Below are 19788 nucleotides of genomic sequence, written 5' to 3' on the forward strand. Positions count from 1 at the left end.
TATGGAGAACACATACTGTTTGCAAATACCATTATATAGACATGGAAAGCTAGGTCAATCGAGAAGAAGATTTTTTTTATATATGTACATGGAATATATATGTAATTGGCATATATTCTATCTATGTTTTCTGCATACAGATGGAGCAGCCACAACCATGTGGCACTAAGTGAGGCTTCTTTGCCTGGAAATAATCTGTCTGCAATCTTCTATGAACATACAGAAAAGCCTAGCCAGAAAAGGCCAGGAGAGGCAAGGCAAGGCTAGGCTTCTCCATATACATAATATACATATGATACATATACCATATGTAGACAGTATACTGATAGCATATATTCTATATACAGATACCTCTGTGAGGTGAGGCAGTCTTTTCTTGTGCCTTGCTAATTACTGTGATTTCCTCTTGTGAGATGACAGAGCACTCAAAATGACTTCCAGGTGATTAGAATTTTAGAGCAACCTTTCCCCTTGATTTTGGTTTGGAATTTTATTGTTTGAGGGAGAGGGTTTTCTAGCTCAGCCTGAGGGGGATGCATAATTCCAGATCATTTGGTTGTATTTCACTAAGAAGAGTCTGGGGAGGACAGGTGCAGGGAGTATCAGGACACTAACAATAGGCAATATTACTAGCTAATCCACAATAACTAATATGAGTTTCAAAAGATAATTATGAGTGTGTAGTGTCAGGAGAAACCCTGAGCTATCAGAATAATTTACAAGGTTAAGCATCTGGATGATGTAATACTGCAACTCCGGCCATTGAGATTTTTTTGACAGATGGAGAAACAAATGGATTTTGCACTTTTCTGTCTTCAAAAATGTAAATTTAAAGAATGATTTCAGTATTTGTTTTGTCTAAGAGAGCAAGGCTTTGTGACCCTCTCCAACACATATTCTTTAAGAGCAGCTGTCAAGGGGATTTGAGCAAATTCATGGATTTGAATAATCTTTAGCAATTTATTTATTTATTTTTTTTTGCTATTTTTATCTCAGGAGTGGGATAATTCATGTTAGTCATTTGGGTAGAAAAGTTATAGCTAGGGGAAAAATATAAAAAATAATTCAGAGTGCTGCTATTGAGTTCCCATGTTTACTGTTTTATTAACTGGGCTTTCTGCTCAGTTTATATTCACAAATAGACAAATTATTTACAAAAAACATTTACTGCAAAAGTAGGTGTACCACATATGTTAAACCAGGAAGTATTTGTCATCACAATAGAAATGCTTTGATTTTAATACACAAATCCATGAAATTTTATATGTAGCTTAAATGAGAATATATTACTGCTACTGTCACCTGTTTTATCATGATTATCCATCAAGAAACACTCACCCTAGAGTTACACAACATGAGAATAATAAAAGTAGCATTCAAGGAGGCGATGCAGAAATCATCTTTGTTGCCTTGTATTTAAACATTTGGTAAGCTAGCCAACTCAACTAGTGACAGACTTGCTGAAACCTAGTATCAGTCTCCATTTCCTGAAGAAGGTCATCATCTTAAGATCTCTAGATTATTTTGGTCCTGCTTGTACTTTATTCCGAATGCATACACAGATAGCATAAGAAGTCCAGGCTTGGTACAAAAGGGTGAATTTTTCCCACTGACTGACCATTACCTTAAATGGTTACCACTAAAAAAACATGGGACAAGTCCTATGATGAAGTGCTCAGTGACACAAGATGGCAGAAGCTGGCCACAGGGTGCCACAATAAAATCAAAGACACCAAAGAAGTTTTTCTTAAGAACAGAATAAACAGAGAGGATTGTTGGCATCACTGCTAGGACTAACAATTGGCTGTTCCATCTTTGTGATATACTTTAATGCATTCACGGACTTTTTTCTCCCTAAAACTTAAATTGCTCTAAACCAAATATCTACATTTCCATTTCACAGATGGACAAACTGAGGCACAGCATCAGTCTGACTTATGGGATTATACAGCAGTCCGGTAGAAGAGATCTGGTGGAAATCCATAATGTGCTGCTTATCTAGGGCTCTAACCGTAGGTAGGAATTTCCATAGAACAGGGAGAAATTTCTGAGGCAGCATTTACTTATTTCCTCTTCCCCACACCCCTCTAAAATATGTGAAATTAGAACTGTATACACCTTATTTCAGTTTTATGCAGTCTACCTCTTCTGTGACCGGCATTGCACTTGTTCTGAGGTCTAGATCTGTGCTAGATTTGTTTCCATTATACGTTGATTTCCACCTGAGAAACATGATCTTCTTGAAATATTTCATTGTGTTATTTTTTACAGTTACAAAACACATTGTGTTTATCATGCTGTTACTCATAGCAATGCATTCAACTATGTAAAAAGCTGTAAGATAATGCTTCTCTTTCACAAAGATTGTGGGGAAAAAGTCACGGACAATTGTGAAACCATAGAAAGGTGCCCAACAGAGAACATAGGCAGTTAGGATGCACATAAGTACCATAACAGTTTTTCTTCTGCATCGAAGCCTCTTTCTGATCTGTTCTGTCTGAAATCCTGGTACAGTTTTAAACCAAAGCTCTCGAGAGATCCTGGCATAACATAATGTCATCGTAATCACAGGTGCAACAAATTCAATGCCAAAGATGAAGAGGAAGTAGGATTTGTAATACATCTGCTGATCAACTGGCCAAATTTGGCCACAGAAAATTTTCTCCTGGTTTTTTACTGTAAATAATACAGTTTCAGTAGCAAAGTATGCAGATGGGATAGCTACAAGTATGGAGACGATCCAGACCAAGGCGATTAAGAAGGTTGCTGTTTGATAATTCATGCGTGGTTTTAGTGGGTGGACAATGGCTAGGTACCTAGAAGAGAGAAATCCATTCAAAATTAAGTATGAAAACAATATGAATCAGAGTACGCTTCAGAATACAATTAGGCAGAATTAGGATTAAGTAGGAGGAAATTGTTGTGATCCTTAAAGGGTGCGCCTAACAAATTGATTTATGAGAGAGAGTTAAGAACAATGTAGTCCAAAGAAGCAGCCTGCAGGTGAGTTCATAAATCTAGACAGAAGCTCCAGAGTGAGTGGTTGAAGTGCCTATTAAGATACTGTGTACTCTGCAATTTGAAAATCTGAATGTATTTTAGGGTGCCTGAAGATGGTTTTAAGAACTCAGTTTTAAACTCCTGCCTGTTAAAAGAACAAACCCCAAATTTAAAAAGTGTAATTTTGTATCACATTTTTTTTTCTTTTTAGCACAGATCAAATATTTGGGAGGGATAGACTGAGTGGAAGAGGAGAAAGAGAATATTTCTAATATTGACAAATATGTTTGCAGTAGCTAGCACAATAGGTGATGGTGTGATACCCAGGACATACTGTGACAGAGCATCTAGAAATAGTGGACATCACATATTCAGTGAGAGTTTAAAATACACTGTAATATGCACCTAGTTAGGTGCAGGTAGAAGAAGACAAACATGTAGGAGGAGGAGAATTTATTTTCCTTAGGCAGAGAAATATTTGAATATGTTGCTTTTACCTAGCAGTTGAATGGACATAACAGTGTTTCCATTATCTTCTTTGTTATTCCATGAGCTGAAAAGAGCTGAAGCAGAGATTAATAATTGCTTACAGCTGAGCGTTTTCAAATCAACCAACACAGGACTACATATTAATTTTTTACTCATGCAAATTTATGTTTGGCCTGCTTGATGTGACAATTGCTGATTTATCTTATATATGCTATATAAAGTAATATGCTACCCCTGTATTTCTTGAGCAGAATGTTCACACATGTTGTTAGTGACTATAAAGCTGCAATATATGCACTGCAGCATTGCAAAGTCAATCAATTGCTCTTGATTCAGTCAAAAGAAGGACCATGGCCAAATGGCATTCAGTCTGGGTGGTTTACTTGTTTCTTTCTGAAGCTGTAGATGTGAGAAGAGTTTATATTTAAGCACAGTCTGCCCCAGAAAGATTAGGGTATTTCTGCTAAGAGTAGATTTTGATCAGAAATACTCCAGAGTTCTCAGTACTACTGTGTTTGACACAAAGGGTTGCTTCAAATAGTGGCCTTTTCATGCATTCAGAGGCTTTCTGTCTGTCCATATTCTATAGGTAACATATATAGAATATACTCACATTCTAATATAAAATGGAAAGTCAGGGGAGCTTTTAATAAGCCAAGTCTTGGAATCACAAAAACTGTTCATCGTTCTTAGAAATGCAGGCTAGATGTCAAAGGACAGTAGAATTTTGCAGCCTCACCGTGGAGCTGATAAATGAATGCTTTTTAGATTGTGTCCTATGAAAACAAGATTCTAAGATCATGTATGTGTATGCATTCGTAAGTATTCCAATCATCTTGTTACAGCATATGATTTTCTGGGGTCAGTCTCTACAGTAGAGTCAGGAGGAAGCTTCTGTGGTGGATTTCCTGACTGTCCTTGCTTACTACACTTTGGTTGTTGTTGGGGAGCAGTTTTGGAGTGTATTAACTGAATTCAGATGGAACCAGCCTGAAAGATGTGCTCCAAGAGGGTATCTGAAACACACCAATTGCTATGAACATTCAGTCAATGGTATTGGGCCCCCCAAATGTTTACAGTGAGGTCTGCAGCATGAACTCTTGCTCTATAGATCTTCTCATCTCACCATAGGTTATTTACTAGTGTAGATGTGGCCTTAAATATTCAAAATTCCTAAATGTTTAATGTAAACAGCCAGGCAGATGAAAGAGAGCCGTACCTGACAAAAATGTAATAATATGGGCTCTACCCACGTAAGAGCCCTTTTACAAGATCTAAACATGGGAAAAGTTTCATTAGGAGCTCATTCCTTTTTAGAGATGAAAGTCAACTACCCAAACAACACAACTCAATTGGAAGTGCAACTGGTTGTCACCAGTGAAGCCAAAGCACTCTCTCATCCATCTTGTCAGCTGTGACTGAAGAGTGCTTGGAAGACAAAGGTGTTGGTGCAGATGTGGCAGTTCCTGCTGCTGCGGCGTGCTTATGTAGCTGCTGAGCACTAGGAGTATCTCCAAGCACATACTAAGCAATTCAGACTGCTCAGATTTGCACTTATGCACCAAGAGGCACAGTCAGGACAAAGAGAGATCATCGAGCCACTCTTTACCTTAGTTATGCTTGTTCATTGTGTGTCTAGGACAACGGGCTGAGGAAAAGACCCGAGGAAATGTGGCAGTCCCACACACTCTACAGATGTTCTTTTGTTGAGTGGATCTGCCTATGGCTGCTTAAGCTAGTTTGAGGGTTGCATTGCCTAAGGGGCGTGATGGAAAACGTGCAACCTCGTGTAGATTATATGTTTGTCTGACCTACTCTGGGAATGGAGTAATGTGCTTCCAGGACTTTTTTGCAAGAATACAGTGCAGCACAGGTATGATGGCCTGCACACTCTGGTGATCAAGGCTTATTGTGCACTAGTAATTTTGTTACACAACCATACCTTAAAAGTACCTGTACCTTGCACACACAACAACATGTTTATACATGTTCTCCAATGAGCAGAGTCCATGTGTGTTGCTGTTGAACTACTGCAAATTGCAGAATCCCTGTGTGTTGCTGTTGAACTATTGCAAATTTTATTTTTCGGTTTATTACAGGAATCTTAATTGTTCCAGGTAAAAAGGGGGGGGGGGGGGAAACCCTCCCTTCACACACCTCCAAAAAATAAACAAAAACCCCACCTCTTAAAGATAAGAAATAAACCTGAAGAGAGCTTAAACAATAACAGTCTTCTATCATTAATCATTTCCAGGGTCATTTTTAGAGATGCATGGTGAGATAAACTAGAAAATCCCTGATTTCCTAGCAAGCATACAGACTCAATGATTAATGTTACTTCAGTAATCTGGGATGCAGTAGAAGAGCTTTCCAAAAACACTTTTGAAGTTGAAAAAATAAGTAATAGAAAGTGATAATACATGCATTATTGTGTTTAGAAGCTAAGGATGACTATTCAGAAGCTGTTCAAAGATTGTTTTTTGGAGATGGGTTAAGGATTTGTTTTACAGGAGCTGATTGCCCTTTCCGCCTTACCAGACAAAACATCTCTGAATTTCCCTAGAATTTTTTCACAAACTTCTGCTGTGCTCAATAAAAGCTGAAACAACCCTGCACACCTGTATCTCTAGAATGATTAGCAGGGCTAAACTGTCTCTGAGCTGTCTTTTGGATCAGTTTCCAAAAAACTAAGCAACAATAGAGTGTAGCATAAAAAGACTTAGGAGAAAAATAGCTGAGTCTGTTAAAAACCCAAGAAACCTGGACAGCCAATTTCAAAAGCTCTGGCCATCTCCAGTCATAGCCCCCTGCTTACCTGTCGACAGCTATAGCCAAGAGAGCATTGGTAGAAACATACAGGGAGACAGTCCGTAGGTAATTGACTGAGGCACAGAGGACATGGCCATGCTCCCAGGACAGCTGTCGCACCACGTAGTAGTCCATCTCAAAGGGGCAGCAGACAATGGCCACAATGAAGTCAGAGATTGCCAGGTTGGCGATTAACAGGTTGGTGAGGTTTCGTAGCTTCTTGTAGCGGGCGAGAGCAGCAATGAAAATAAAGTTGCCAATGCCACAGACCAGCATGATGCCAATGAGAGCTACACCAATCACAATCTTGGCTGCAAAGAAGGTGCGTGTTTTGGTCATGTCATCTTCATTGTCCAGTGGCAGATCATAATCACTGTAGTTGAAATTGAAAGGGATGGTGAAGTTCCTGAAGGAGGTGAAATCCCCCTTGTGGAGATCATAGATTGAAGCAAAGTTGAGGTTGACAGTAGTATTTGGGTTACGTTCATCTTGCCCCATGGTGATGTCTGACTTTTGACACAGGTATCTTGGCCGGCCTTTGCTTTTGTGTTAATATTACCCAAGGACAGCAGAGCAGGCTGGTAGTAGGCAAAAAAGCTCATCAAAAGTTTGTTTTCTGAGCAATGAGTCACCTTGTCTTTGTTCTGATGAGATTGCAGAATATCAGCCTCATTTAACTTCTTCTAAGGAAATGAAAAGAGGAAAAGAATTCCTGAGAGGAAAATACAGCAAAAATATTATGCTCGAAGGAAAGCAATATCTACATTATTCTTTCACCTGTCCCCAACTCTATTGCCACATACCTGACTGTGAACAGTAGGAAGAAGTGTGCTGTAAAACAATGCTTTGATTATCATGAAATCCCTTGAGTTCTACTTGCGTAATACACTGGTAGCTATACCTGGTAGTTTTATTTACCCAAACTGAAGTTTTACTACAGAGTAAAATGACAATGTGGAAGGAGTATAAAATCTAGGTTAAACATCTCCCAGCCTTCAAGCCCACCATGCTGTCATCCTTGTGCAAGATGGAGAAGCTAAAAGGACATGACATCTCACTTTGCTGAGAAATATCTGATGTGCCTTTTGGACAATGTTTTTGCTTTACTCTAGATGTCTCAGACAGAGTGATGTCACAGCCAAAAAAAAGAAAAAAGAAAAAAAGAAAAAACCTAAACAAACAAAAGGAGAACTGAAGCACTGGCTTCTAAATACATTTTGAAATTAAGATTTCCCAAGAACTCCAAAAATAGCAAAGCCAGCACTTTCCTTTTTGGCAACCCTTAATTGAATACGGGGACCAAATTTTCAGCCAACATAATCTATATTGCCTCTCCCAAACCTGTGAAGTCCTGCCAGTTTGCTTGTGCAGGATTTTGTTGCACAGAACTGCTTGTAGAGCTTTTTTTTGTGAGGGCAAATCTGATCTTCACAGTGAAGGTACTTCCACAAGCAGGTTCTTGAGATTTTTAGAAGATGAGGAGGAGCAGGTTCCCCCCTTAGTGCTGCCAGTTGTATCAAACATGTTAAATACAGACGTTTTCCACACTGAGAAGACAAGTTTAATCCATTCACCCAATTTTCTCTCTATTCCATATCAAAACGCTGACAGCACTGTCTTCTTGCATCCCTCTACTCCACACCAGGAATTCACACACCCTCAGGTACTTCGAGCTACAGACTCCCAGTTGTCAGGACAGCCCTGACCCATCTCCGGAGGGAATGTGGGGGAGTTACTGCTTCATTGCATTAAAGCAGTAGGTCTTCATAATGTCAAATGCCATCAAGCAATGACCATCATAGCTACAAAGGACAATCTGCAGAACACAGCAGTCACCTCCTTTCCTTCCCTGGAACCACCCACAGCCCTGGTGTACCAAATCTGAATAAATTTCCAAGAGAAACTCTCCTGTACAACTTCTGTTTCCATATTGCTTTTCAAGCACAGAGTTAACAGGATGACAGAATAACAGAAAGACAAGCCTGAAACTAAATAACAGTTCAAACAATTCACTGCTTTTTAAGGCATTTCCACAACTGCCTGGAAATGTGAATGTTCATGTAAGGAAGAAACCAAACAAATATTTCGATGCAAAATCTGTATGTTGGAACCACACTCTTCCCAAAGCAAGGAACAATCTCTTTTTCAGGCTTCCCTGCAAAATAGCAGATCTCCAAAATAAATAAAGGCAGTACGCCCATCCACAGACTGACATAACACCATCAGATAGCTGTACCTGCAGTTGCTCTCGTCTTCTTTTAGGTCTCTGGCACTCTGGGGTTAGCCTCCAGGTTTCCTTCCTGCAAATGTGCTGCTGTCATTGGAGCACAGAAAGGATCACTAAAAAAGCAGTAGCCAAAGGACTTAGCTTAGCTCTTTTCTCTCCCTGCGGGTCAGAGGGGATAACAGTTCTGCTGCCTGTGTGCATGCATCTAAAGCCTTTTCAAAGTGGGAGGCACCTTGAAGCTTGCCCATGCATTTCTAATTTTAAAGAGGCAGTGCAATACAGAGACAAAACAGCACAGCCCCCCTTTTTCCTGCTTTAACCCCCCACAAATGCACTGAATCCATGGAGCGGCTTTGTTGCTCTGAGGTGCAGAAGGTGTAAAACCCTGGTCTGTGCTTGCTCTTTGAATTTTATCACTACTGGGCAGTAGTTATTTATACCCGATGTGAAATAAAAGCCTCACGGTGGAGAGGAGGGGGAGGAAGGAGGAACTACTTCAATCTCTCCCCAGCTATTGTCCTTAAGACTACTTCTGTGGCAGACAATACAGATGTTAGCTGGGAGCTCTGGGGACACAGAACAGCTCCTGTGCAAGGAGGGTTGAACTGCCCTCCATTGCCATGGAGTTATGGATAGCCATAGCTAAGAAAACCTCCGATGGCTTCCCTTGCACTCTAAGAGAATAACTCAGAGCAGAGACGTATCGGAGACTCTTTAACGACTCTCTGTTTATGTAGTGCTGCCTTCTTGTTGCTCTTGAAGGGCCCACATCCCAGTGAACAGGTCTCTCGTGAAAGGGAGATGTGTCAGCAAACATGCTTCCCAGTTCTCAAGGAGAGGAAACACACAGCAGATATCATTTCATCTTCCATAGTTTTAGTAATATGTACATTAGTCAACCTTTTTCATGTTGTTGGGCATGTGACTGGGACATGTGAGCCCCAGTGAACTAGACTGTAGGAAGCCATAGAAAGTCATGGAGAATATAGTAGGTTTGTGCAGCGTCTAAAATACACAATCTATGATACACACCCTGAAGACTCAGTTTTTGTGAGCTAGCGCGTTATTAGTGGGAAGGAGACAAAGAAAGAAATGAGTTACTGCAGTGTTAGGCACCCAAACTAGAAATACATCTGGGATAAAAGAGCCTCTAGTGTGATGGTTCTTCCAGAAAACCTGTGCAAATCTAGAGAGCCCCAGCTACCTTGAACCAGCAGACAGAGTTAAGAATTTCAGGTCAAATACTTCATTTGGCTTTATTTTTAACATTCAGTGTAGCAGGTGAAAAGCCACTAAGAGATTTTGATAACCTGAAGAGATGCAACCAAACGAACCATGAAGAAATTAAATATAGTCCACTTGTTGAATTTGGCCACAAAAAGTATCAGCATCTGAGAAAATATAGGGAGAGACAAAGTGTGCAAATTACAGTGTGCATCAAAACCAAATCTAAATAATCCCTAAAATAGGCCACATAAACCTTAAATGTCCCTTAAGAAAAGCAAGTAAAATAAAAGGAGCTTTTGCAAGCTTTTAATTAGAAAGGTGCATGATTTCTTTAAGACTTCATTTAGCTGTGCCACATTAAGTTATTTAATGAGTTAATCAAGTAACATGATATCCAATATTTAGATCCCTTTAGGCAATGCTTTTGTAAAGCTTCTGTAAAATGGTATATCCCTATTGACTCAAAGCAAGGACTCGTTGGAGCCTTGATAATTACAGTCTCTCAGGTTCTGCACTTTCTGCTGAGTGTGTAGCCCTTATACTGTAATGGAAGGCCCCTGAAGCTGTGGGAGAGGATTTCCTAGCTGCAGATGTTGCAAAAGAGACCTGAAAGGCTGTGGTCCAAAAGCTATAGTCTCTGGTGAGTTCTGGTGTGAGCGTGCAGGGAGAGTGGCTCCCTGCCGTGGCCAGGCTGCAGTATGGCCCAGGGAGCTGTCTGTGTGGGGCTGGCACTGTCCTTGTCCCAGAACTGCCCAGCCCAGATGTTTTACAGCTTACAAGTCACCTCATTCCCCTGGAAGCAAGACACCCTCTCTCAGAGGTTAGAGTGCTGGAGAGAGTTCCTTCCCCATAGTCATTAATGACTTTATGAGTTACAACATTAATTTATTACATAATTAATATTGTTTTTCAAAATCACAATTATTTTGTGGAGGGTGCATGATTCTGGTACTGAATTTCTGTGTAAGATTGAGTTTCTCCTTTATAACTTTGATTGACAGTTCCAGCGACTTTCCCAATGGTGTCACAACATTTAATGGTGCATTTCTTGAGACCAATATTACCCATTTGATAAATCCAGGATGAGAAGAAAAGTTAAATTTGAAAACTTTCAAATAAGTGATTTACATTCCTGTTTCTTTTCTTCATTAAAATGTTCATAGTTTGAATTAAGAAAATATTTGGAGGATAAATGACGCAAAAAAGATTGAAATGTAAAGTACTTCTTTAGAGACTTTCAAATAATGAATTTCTAAAACTAACACTTACTCCAGGAACAGAGCTAGGAATTATAGCCTTTCATTTCAAAAGAGCAAACTCTCTCAAAACTCATCAGCTATTGTCAAATTTTTGTTTGTTGCTTAATAAATTGGACTCTGAGCTAAGTAATTAATCATAGGGGACTAGCATAAACTTTGTATAAAGTATACCTGGATTTGACATTTCATCTTAGAAGTTTTACAGAGGTAACTAATATAAATCTGATGGCAATATGCTATAGAAATTGATAAAACAATGGCAGCAGAAATACTGGTGATTTTCTAGAAAAACAATAACAAAGTAGTAGCATATATAGGTTATAATCATTAGCATATCTCTAGTCTATAGTTCAGATACATAATCTCCAAAGAGCTTATATCATAAATCCTTGATTTAGCAAGTACTTAAGTTAAATGCATCGATGACATCCACTATGATAAAACATAAATGGGATTGAAAAAAATTTCCTTTAAGATCGTCTTTAAACCCTGACCCCAGCCAAGTCCATGACAGACCTCCTAATGGGAATCAGTATTTTAACCAAACATTTGGCTCGAGTGCTTTACTAAACCTAGGAATGTTACTAGTATTAATGTTTAGGATGACTTTAGATTTACTTACATGAAGTGTTAGCTATGCTTTTATTATATGTGAAAACACACCTAGCACTACTGGAGGAAAGTCACTTTTGGATGGAGTTTGCCAATATTTGCACCCAGAAGTAATCCTACCATATTCTGCTGTTCCAGTGGTGACTTTACCCTGGAAAAATCCTCAGAAGAAGAGAACAGAGAGGTGTTTATCTGGATTGATGGGCTATGCAATAATGTTACTTTCCTCTTACCATGTTTTTTCCACTTGCTTATCAAGTGCATCCCATCTAAAAGGGTTATAACATAATTTTTCGTCCTCTGAGTAGGGGCAAAGCATCAGAAGGAGCAGTAGAGCCAGCTGTCAACAGCCATCATGACACCCCACAAAGGCAGCCATCATCATGGTTTGGAATTGCAGCCATAGTGCTGTTAACCAAACGGTCTTGTTCTTTCAGAGTTGCACAGGTATCTATGGACAGTGGTGTTCAGGGGGATCTCACAGCTAAATGGCAAGAGGTTTAGTGAGCTTCACTACAGAACGATGTGCAAGACGACCGGAGGCAGTCAGTGACTTTCTTCACAGTAAAAGCTTCTTTGTTTTTACTTGTCTTTTATTTCACTTTTTACTCTCTACCAGTATGTATTTCCTGCTTTCTTCATCTCCATTCCTCGTTTTGTGAGCACGTAAGAAAATGATGTTTATTTACTTAGTTCAGCATGGCAGTCTTCTGTGAGAAGTGCATGCCCTGCCCTCAACAATGGTCTATGAAATATGTAGAAATAGATATATGAAGTTTACATTCCTAGCTACCATTAGCATCCATTTCTAGAGATACTCATCTTAGTTAAAGCGGAAATGAGAGAATCTGAGTCAGTGCAGGTGACAGGGACCAGCTCAGAGACTGTGCACCAGTTTTCATGCTGCTGTAGTGTGGCATGAATGACCACAAAAACACATTTCAGTCTTTAAACATTCAACATTGCATTCAATTATTAAACATCACAGTTTCTTACTTTCTTTTGGATGTGTTAGGGTCTGGTTTGTGTTTTTTTTCCTCTGGCCTCCCTAGAGAAAATGCCTGTTACCACAAACCATTCTCTTGGGCCCCTCTGGAGAAAGTCAGCTGAAGGCTCTTGCATTATTTAAGCTCTATTTTTAAAGGAGAAGTGGAGCACATATTGTGAATAGACCTCATTAATTTTCTCAAAGTTAGAGGAACTCACCATTGCATCATCATGTTGTTCAGGCGTAGTCTGTCGGGGTGTGAAGAGCCGAGGGCCTCTGAAAAGCAAATGTTAAGGGCCTTTGTCCCCAAACCCTGCTTGGGCACGCTCATAGCCCTTTGGTATTAACGTGGCAGCTGCTGGCAGCAGTGGTGTACAGCAGTGTGTTTCTTTTCTATGGGTGCAAGGTAGAACTAGTTGAAACTACCTCCATTGCCCACCTCACTTACTAGCTTTATTCTCTGCTAAGACTGTTCTCAATCACAACCAGCTGTTAAAGACTGCCTAATTTTAGACTAAGATTGTCAAATCCATGTCCAGAGATTCCTAGAAAGCCGCATCACTTTAAGTCCTGTCGGTTCTATGCCAGATATATGGAATAATAAAGATCAGTGCTTAGAAACCTTCTGTAAATTAGAGAAAAAGGTCAATTTAGCCAGTTGAAATGCTTTACTTTGATACTGACTTCTTAGTAATGTTATTAAAATTACTTGAAATTTCTAAGAGGGCCTTTTGAAATTCAAGAGCTGGAGATTTTATCTTTGAAAATGAGGGAAACTTTCTTCTGCTTCTGCTTTGGGCCTCTTCTATAAAAGAATATTTATTAAGAAGAATTCACAATTTCAGAATACAGTCAATCTTCCTTTGCTCTATTTCTAAACATTGTTCTATCAAATTTAAGATGAAATAATATATATCTTACAGAGTAACATTTAGAAAAGGTATCAGAATTATCATGTGATCTATACTGATTTTCATGGTCTGCCTTGCATGTACTCATGCAATTTCTGACAAATGCCTGCCTAGCCTGTCAGTAGAAAACTTCTGTAATGTGGAGATTGTGTCTTCTCATATGAAACCACTAAATATTTCTTAGCTGCATCTGGCAGAATTTTCATAGTCCTATTTTCAATTTCTAATTTTAATATCTCTGATCCATATCTGAGGTCTGCATTTGGCCTCTTCTCCAAGAACTGGTTTACTTATAACTCATATTCAAAAACATTTGGATTTTGAAGCATTTAAAAGGATCTTAATATGTCCTATATTTCAGTGAAGCTCATCTCTCCGTCAGATTTCCAGAGGCAGCATTGTTTATTCTGGAACCTGCTCAAAGATACACTTAGTGCACCTTTGCTTTCAATGAGTGCTCAGAGCTGCAGAATGCTTTTGGAAATGAAGCAGCTCTTTAATCAAAGTATTTCAGTAGGAGACACATCCTTCTGTAAACCTGCCCACTTCTTTGGAGGTCTAAGTGGAAGATGCTGAATGCTGAGTTTCTTTAAAACAGTAATCCTTGCAGCTACAGTGTCAAATTTAAGCTAAATTGTCAGCACATTATTTGCCATCAGTACTCTCTGTTGACAAAGTTTTCAATCTCTATTATCATCTCTTCAACTTATTTTTCTGCTCCTTTTATTCAGTGAATATTACTTTCTTTTGCCATAGACAGAATCCTGCTCTTTCATTTCTCCTTTTTTGAATATTATGGTAATGTTGCCATTGACAAAATATTTCACTCTAATAAGTTAATGTCAGGGAGAATGATTCCAAGAATCTCCTCTTTGCAATCCCTATACTCCCACTTTTATCTAAAAGATACCCTCCTTTTCCTTGTTTCTACTGTCTGAAGTTACGGACCACAGCATGTTCCTACAAAGCACCTGTACCTTCAGAAATATGACTTGCAGAGGTCTGAGTTGCTTAGCCATGTGTAGAGGGTATTATGCTATTCCGTGTTCCCTGACTTCTCCTCACAGCAAGACATGAAGTATGTAAGGCTCATGCCTCATTCTGCTGCCACCTTTTTGTGTCTTTAAAAGTTAGTAATTTTTCTCATAAATTATTTGAGATTGAAAGGGCTGCCAGAGTTCACCATCAATCTGAGAAAGGTATTAATGTACTGTGAAAGCCTCATTGCAGGTAAGGGTTGTGGTTATCATTTCTGTACACACTCAAACTACCTAATGGTAGTTTGATTTGAAACTACTCAGAGCATGAAACCCTGATCTTGCTGTCAGGATAATTCATGAAAACCTGTTATCACACCTTCTTCTCTGACTTGAAAAGATTTTGTGATTTTTTGGATGTGGTATTTAAACTGCAGGGCCAAATCAACCTTCTTTTGATAATATATTTAAAGTCTGAGAACAGCACTGTTGATGTGACTGCTCTGACAGAAGAAAAGTTTGTCTGTGCTCCCTCAAGTATTTGGAGCTGTGGAAAATCCACCCCAGAAGCCATGAAGGCGTGTTATGGGGTCATGGCTGTGACTCCTCAGCTGCACCAGGCCTGATTGCAGAGTGAGTAGCTGGGAGTGCGGTGGAGCACACATCCTATTGCCCTGTCTGTAGCTCTTCATGAATACGTATGATGATGGTTAGGGGCAAAAGGGGATGAGTATGTCAGAGGGAGACAGCTTTAGTGAGTGGATGTCAGAGCTCAGGGCTCAGTGTATCATTTCCCAGTGCAATGCATAGATGGAGTTAAATACCATGGGACAGGAGCCACAAGCCCACCACACTGAGAAAAGGATTTTTTAGCTGTTTGGTACTGCTTAGCTTTGGCTTGATCATCTAGAATGAAATCTCTTAGGAGAAATCTTTTAGGAAGAAATTTAGGGCTTTAGAGGTGCTTTGAGTACTGGCCTTTTGACTGGTCATACTGAGGTAAGCTGGAAGGAGTATACTGTGAAAAGTAACATCCTGTGAGATGTAATTTAGAAAGATCAGCATTAGCCTAGTGGTTTTAGGTTCTAATGCTCCCTGTTAATCAAAGAGAATAACTTATCTGCTGCAAGCTATCTTTTGAAGGTGTTTCTGTTTTTTTAAATGAGGCTATAAAGGAAGGCAAGGGAGATAAACTTTTCTAGATGTGTATATTAGGTTGTGGCCCAGAAGGTCTAACTGGATGGCCGAGTGAATTACCATGGTGTACTTCTGAGCAAACTTTTATTTAAAAGAACTTCACATTTTATGTACAAAGTATTTCCAGAAGAAATATTTAATATAAGCCCAGCTAGCCTTTTCAAATGAAATTATTTAATAACCAATTTCTTGTCATTAGCCACCAGGAGGCACACCTGTAGAGTCACTTTGTATATAAAATTCACAGTCTCCCAGCCCTCTAATTTATCTAATTCTGCCACAGGGAGTTCACTTCAAAGGGAGAAAAATGACAGACTGAATATATGAGCACCGTTCAGAAGGTTTCTTTAGGCTCATTTCGCTTTCAAGCTTTCTAACTTTCTCTCAAATCATCATCAGATTCTCTTCTCTCTAGTACCTGAAGCAGTCCCATTACACTAAAGACCTTTACAGACTTTCAGAGATTCTACCTTTTTTTCCTGCTTTTAGAGCTAGCTGCGCCAGGCCTCCATAATCCAAGTCTCTCTCTCATTGTGGAATCTGACTCAATCTTCAGCCAAAGGAAAATACAGTGAAAGAAAGTTGATGAAAAGTTGCCCACTGCGTACCACACAGGGACACCAAGCAATGTACCTTCTGCCAGGATGAATACATTTTCTGAGCTTTCTGCACTAGTTTTCTTGGCAGAGGAACATCTTTTAGCTTGTGTTTTTGTTCTGTTTGGCAGATTCAGTTAAGAGATTAAAGTCCACAAAAGACTAGATTGTGAATTTTTTTCAGGCTACATAATATGAGTAAGGAAGAAATAAGAGATGAGACTGAAACACTGTGCGGAAGAGACCTCTGTGAGGTGAGGGGCTTAGTTCTGTCGCCAGCTAAGGAAGATCAATTACACTGAAAGCCAAAGGACCAGTGTTTCCCAGAATACCTCAGCTGTCCAAATGTGTGCAGGGCGCAGATTTGTTGCAGTGAGACTTGGCATCCTCCAGTCCTGTCTCATGTGTAGATCTCGCTAAAGAGATTAAGTAAAGAAGTCTAATATCAGCTGAATGGGAATGTGCCAATCTGCTTGTATGAATGAGAGCTCCTTCTCAGCTGCAGCTGTACCAAGCTGTATGAGAGCCGGTGGATATGCCTGACAGTAACGCAGGAGATAAAGAAGAAAAGGTTGAAAATCCTTACTTATGCTGATAACATGTCCAAGGCTGCTTGTGCCTTGGGGCCATTCAGAACAAAATAGACTGTGAGATAATTTTAATTGTTTAAAGGGTTATTGCATCAGTACTATGGAGTTCCTTCCTGTAGTTGCAGGTTGCCCAAAGCTCTCTACATTCCAGATGTATTTTTTTTTGATGGAATTAAACCTCTATGAAAAGAAAAAACTGATTCCTGCTGAGCTCTAGTTTACAGGTTCCCCTGCTTAAGATGGTCCTTCTGCTGGATCTTTAAAGAAATTCTCCTGATGCTGCTGGGATGGCCTAGGCTTAACCTTGACACTGCCAGGCAAGAATGCAAAACAAATTCTGCAATTAAAATTGCAGGCAACACAAGTTACTAGTCATTGAAAACAGTGCTTTCCTCCTTCATAAAATTGAACTATTGAGAAAGATTTAATCTGAAAAAGATGAAAAGATTAATCAAAGTAATTGGATTATCTGGATTGCTGAAAAGTGACATACTTCTCCAGAAGTCACACAGGCTACTGCTGAGCTGAGTGAGGACTGAGGGAGGTGAAAGGGGCTCTTCCAGTATGAATGCTGCATGAATGCTCTGATCCTGTGATGTGTGCTGCAGTTAACCTCATATTAAAGAATGATATATTTGAAACCACACTGAGTCCCTCACTGTCTGTCAGTTCCTGCTTCACTCCTCTGCCAAGGGAAGTTACAAGACATATCATTAACAATTACTTGTGATTTGAAACAAATAAGAAAAATTGTTTCAATGCTTGTCCAGCAGATATGACGTAGTGGGTTACAAGAATGATTCAGATGTTCTCCATGAGACTGTGGCCTAAAGTCCTATGCATTAAGGGAAAAAACTGCATACTCTTGAATTTCCTGTATATTTGTAAATTATCAGTACTGGAATAAACAATTCTGTTTGTCTGCTGAAAGGTTAAACTTTATTCTTAATTTGATGATACCTATCTGTTCCTGACAGTCATGTAAGTGGACAAGAAAAAAAAGATAAAATTGGGTTGAATATATCAGGCTGTAATACAAACAGCTAAAAAATTTCATCCCCTCCACGCTACATTTAATATGAATTTTCTGTGGCACTGAATTCAGCACTCAAGTATTCAGAACTTTTAAAAGTTATCATATTTTTCTTATTCTTTTTATTGGTATGAATGATGAATGATGTGACAAAGCTTACATTTCTCCTTCAGCTCTTATTTATGGCAAACTGCCAGACCAAGATTGCTAAGCGCTGCTGGGGATTTTGACCACCTTGAGCATCGAGACAGGCAAAGACGATGTGTTTTGTAGGTCCCCCACTGCTCTAAGAGTAATTCTGCTTTCTCTGAAAAAAAATCACATAGCTTTAAATTGTGCACCTAAGGGAAGAGACAATGAAAAGCCCTAATTCTTGAAAATGTTGGTTCCATTAACTCAGTATCAGAGCCCTCAGAGTGCTAATAGGCCTTAATCTCCCTGAGCATCCTCATACAGGGCTTTCACCCACAGTGTTGCCCATAGGCCCAGAAGACCCATTTCCGCTCAGCCCTGGGCACCCTTGCAGGTATGCCAGTCTCCAGGCTTGTCACTGGCCCTGCCTCCTGGATGGACCTTGGGCCTATTTTGTAGCCTTGCTTTCAGCCTTGTCCCCAAAGCCCTCTCTTGCTGCTCCTGAGTGGGCTCATTGGATGGACCCTGGGCCTAGTTCATCCTCTCACTGTGTCTAGGGTTGTCAACGGACCCTATTACCTGTGCCCAGCTCTGCCTGCCACACTGAGACCATATCTCCTGCTGAGGGCATAGCCTATGGTGGCATTGCCTTTGGCTGCAGGCTCATCCCTCCTCACAGGGTAGCTGGCCATTGCTGCTCCCTGGCATTCAGATAGAAGAAGGTCTTTGCGAAGGTCTAATGGGAAGAGTAGTATCTGTTCCACGACTGGACATTACCATGCTTTCTTTCTTTCATCTTTCTGTAATTGAACATGATGACTGAGCTGAAGATTGACAAATGGGAAAGCTGCCTCCATATAGAAATGTTGTCTGGAAAATCACCTTTGTGTGGATAATCACCCTTGCCAAAACTTTTGATTTGAGAGCTTTCATCTGGAAACATGTAGATTTATTTTAACTCTGTTATCTGTAGGTTCAGGAAGGATTCAAGTACTCCATACTTTCAAAGCAGTTTCTTATGGCCTATGATAAATACAGTATGTAAGCAAAGGTGAAGTCACATATATATGCTGGGTTTAGGAACAATTTTAGAATGTACAGGTAACAACACATTTCAGCCAAGAATTGCTATACTTAAAAAATGTCCAGAGCTATATTCCAGAGAGAATTGAGACAAAACATTATTAAATCTTACAGAAAGTTCAGTAAATCACATTTACTTTGTGCTGTTGTATTCTGACCTGAAATTGTGCCAAGAATCAAAAGTTCTTCCCAAACAAATTCAAAATTCTGCACAACAAAGAAGGAACATTTCCAAAAATATGGCACTGGATGTCTTGATGTAGGTACCAAATAGCTGGCAAGGGGCATAAACACAGGTCAGATGATCATGTCTAACATCGTCCTTACACAATTTAAAGTTTACAGATTTCCAAACCTTTTCGGATTACCAGGTAACCAATGATTACCAAAACCATTTTTCCAATAATCTCTGAGCTATTTTAGGTAGAGTTTAGGACTAGAATGTAAGATAAAGGTTTTATTCTTGACTTGATTCTTGGCTTACTGGGCAGCTGTCATTAATTTGTACCCTTTTTTGCTTTCCCACTCTTCCTTACTTTCTCGCCTATAAATTGGGAAGGATAGTACCAATGTGCAGGCTTTTCAAGATCTGAAGATAACAAGCACCATACAAAATTCCTGTAAATAACAGATCCATCATAGTTGGGTTAGATTTCTAG

At 39.6% G+C, this 19788-nt stretch overlaps 1 protein-coding gene across 1 annotated transcript in view; it reads right to left on the minus strand.

Moving 5' to 3' along the window:
- Window positions 1-2119: 2119 nt before the first annotated feature.
- Window positions 2120-19788, minus strand: part of LOC134138077 (prokineticin receptor 2-like) — a 28554-nt gene continuing 10885 nt past the window's right edge. The window contains exons 3-4 of the mRNA XM_062571289.1: window positions 6305-6807; window positions 2120-2816 (exon numbers count right to left, since the gene is read on the minus strand). Of these exons, the coding sequence (XP_062427273.1) occupies window positions 2120-2816; window positions 6305-6807 (1200 nt within the window). The remainder of the gene's footprint in view (window positions 2817-6304; window positions 6808-19788) is intronic.

Source organism: Rhea pennata, chromosome 3, assembly GCF_028389875.1.
Source record: "Rhea pennata isolate bPtePen1 chromosome 3, bPtePen1.pri, whole genome shotgun sequence".
Classification (NCBI taxonomy): Eukaryota; Metazoa; Chordata; class Aves; order Rheiformes; family Rheidae; genus Rhea; species Rhea pennata.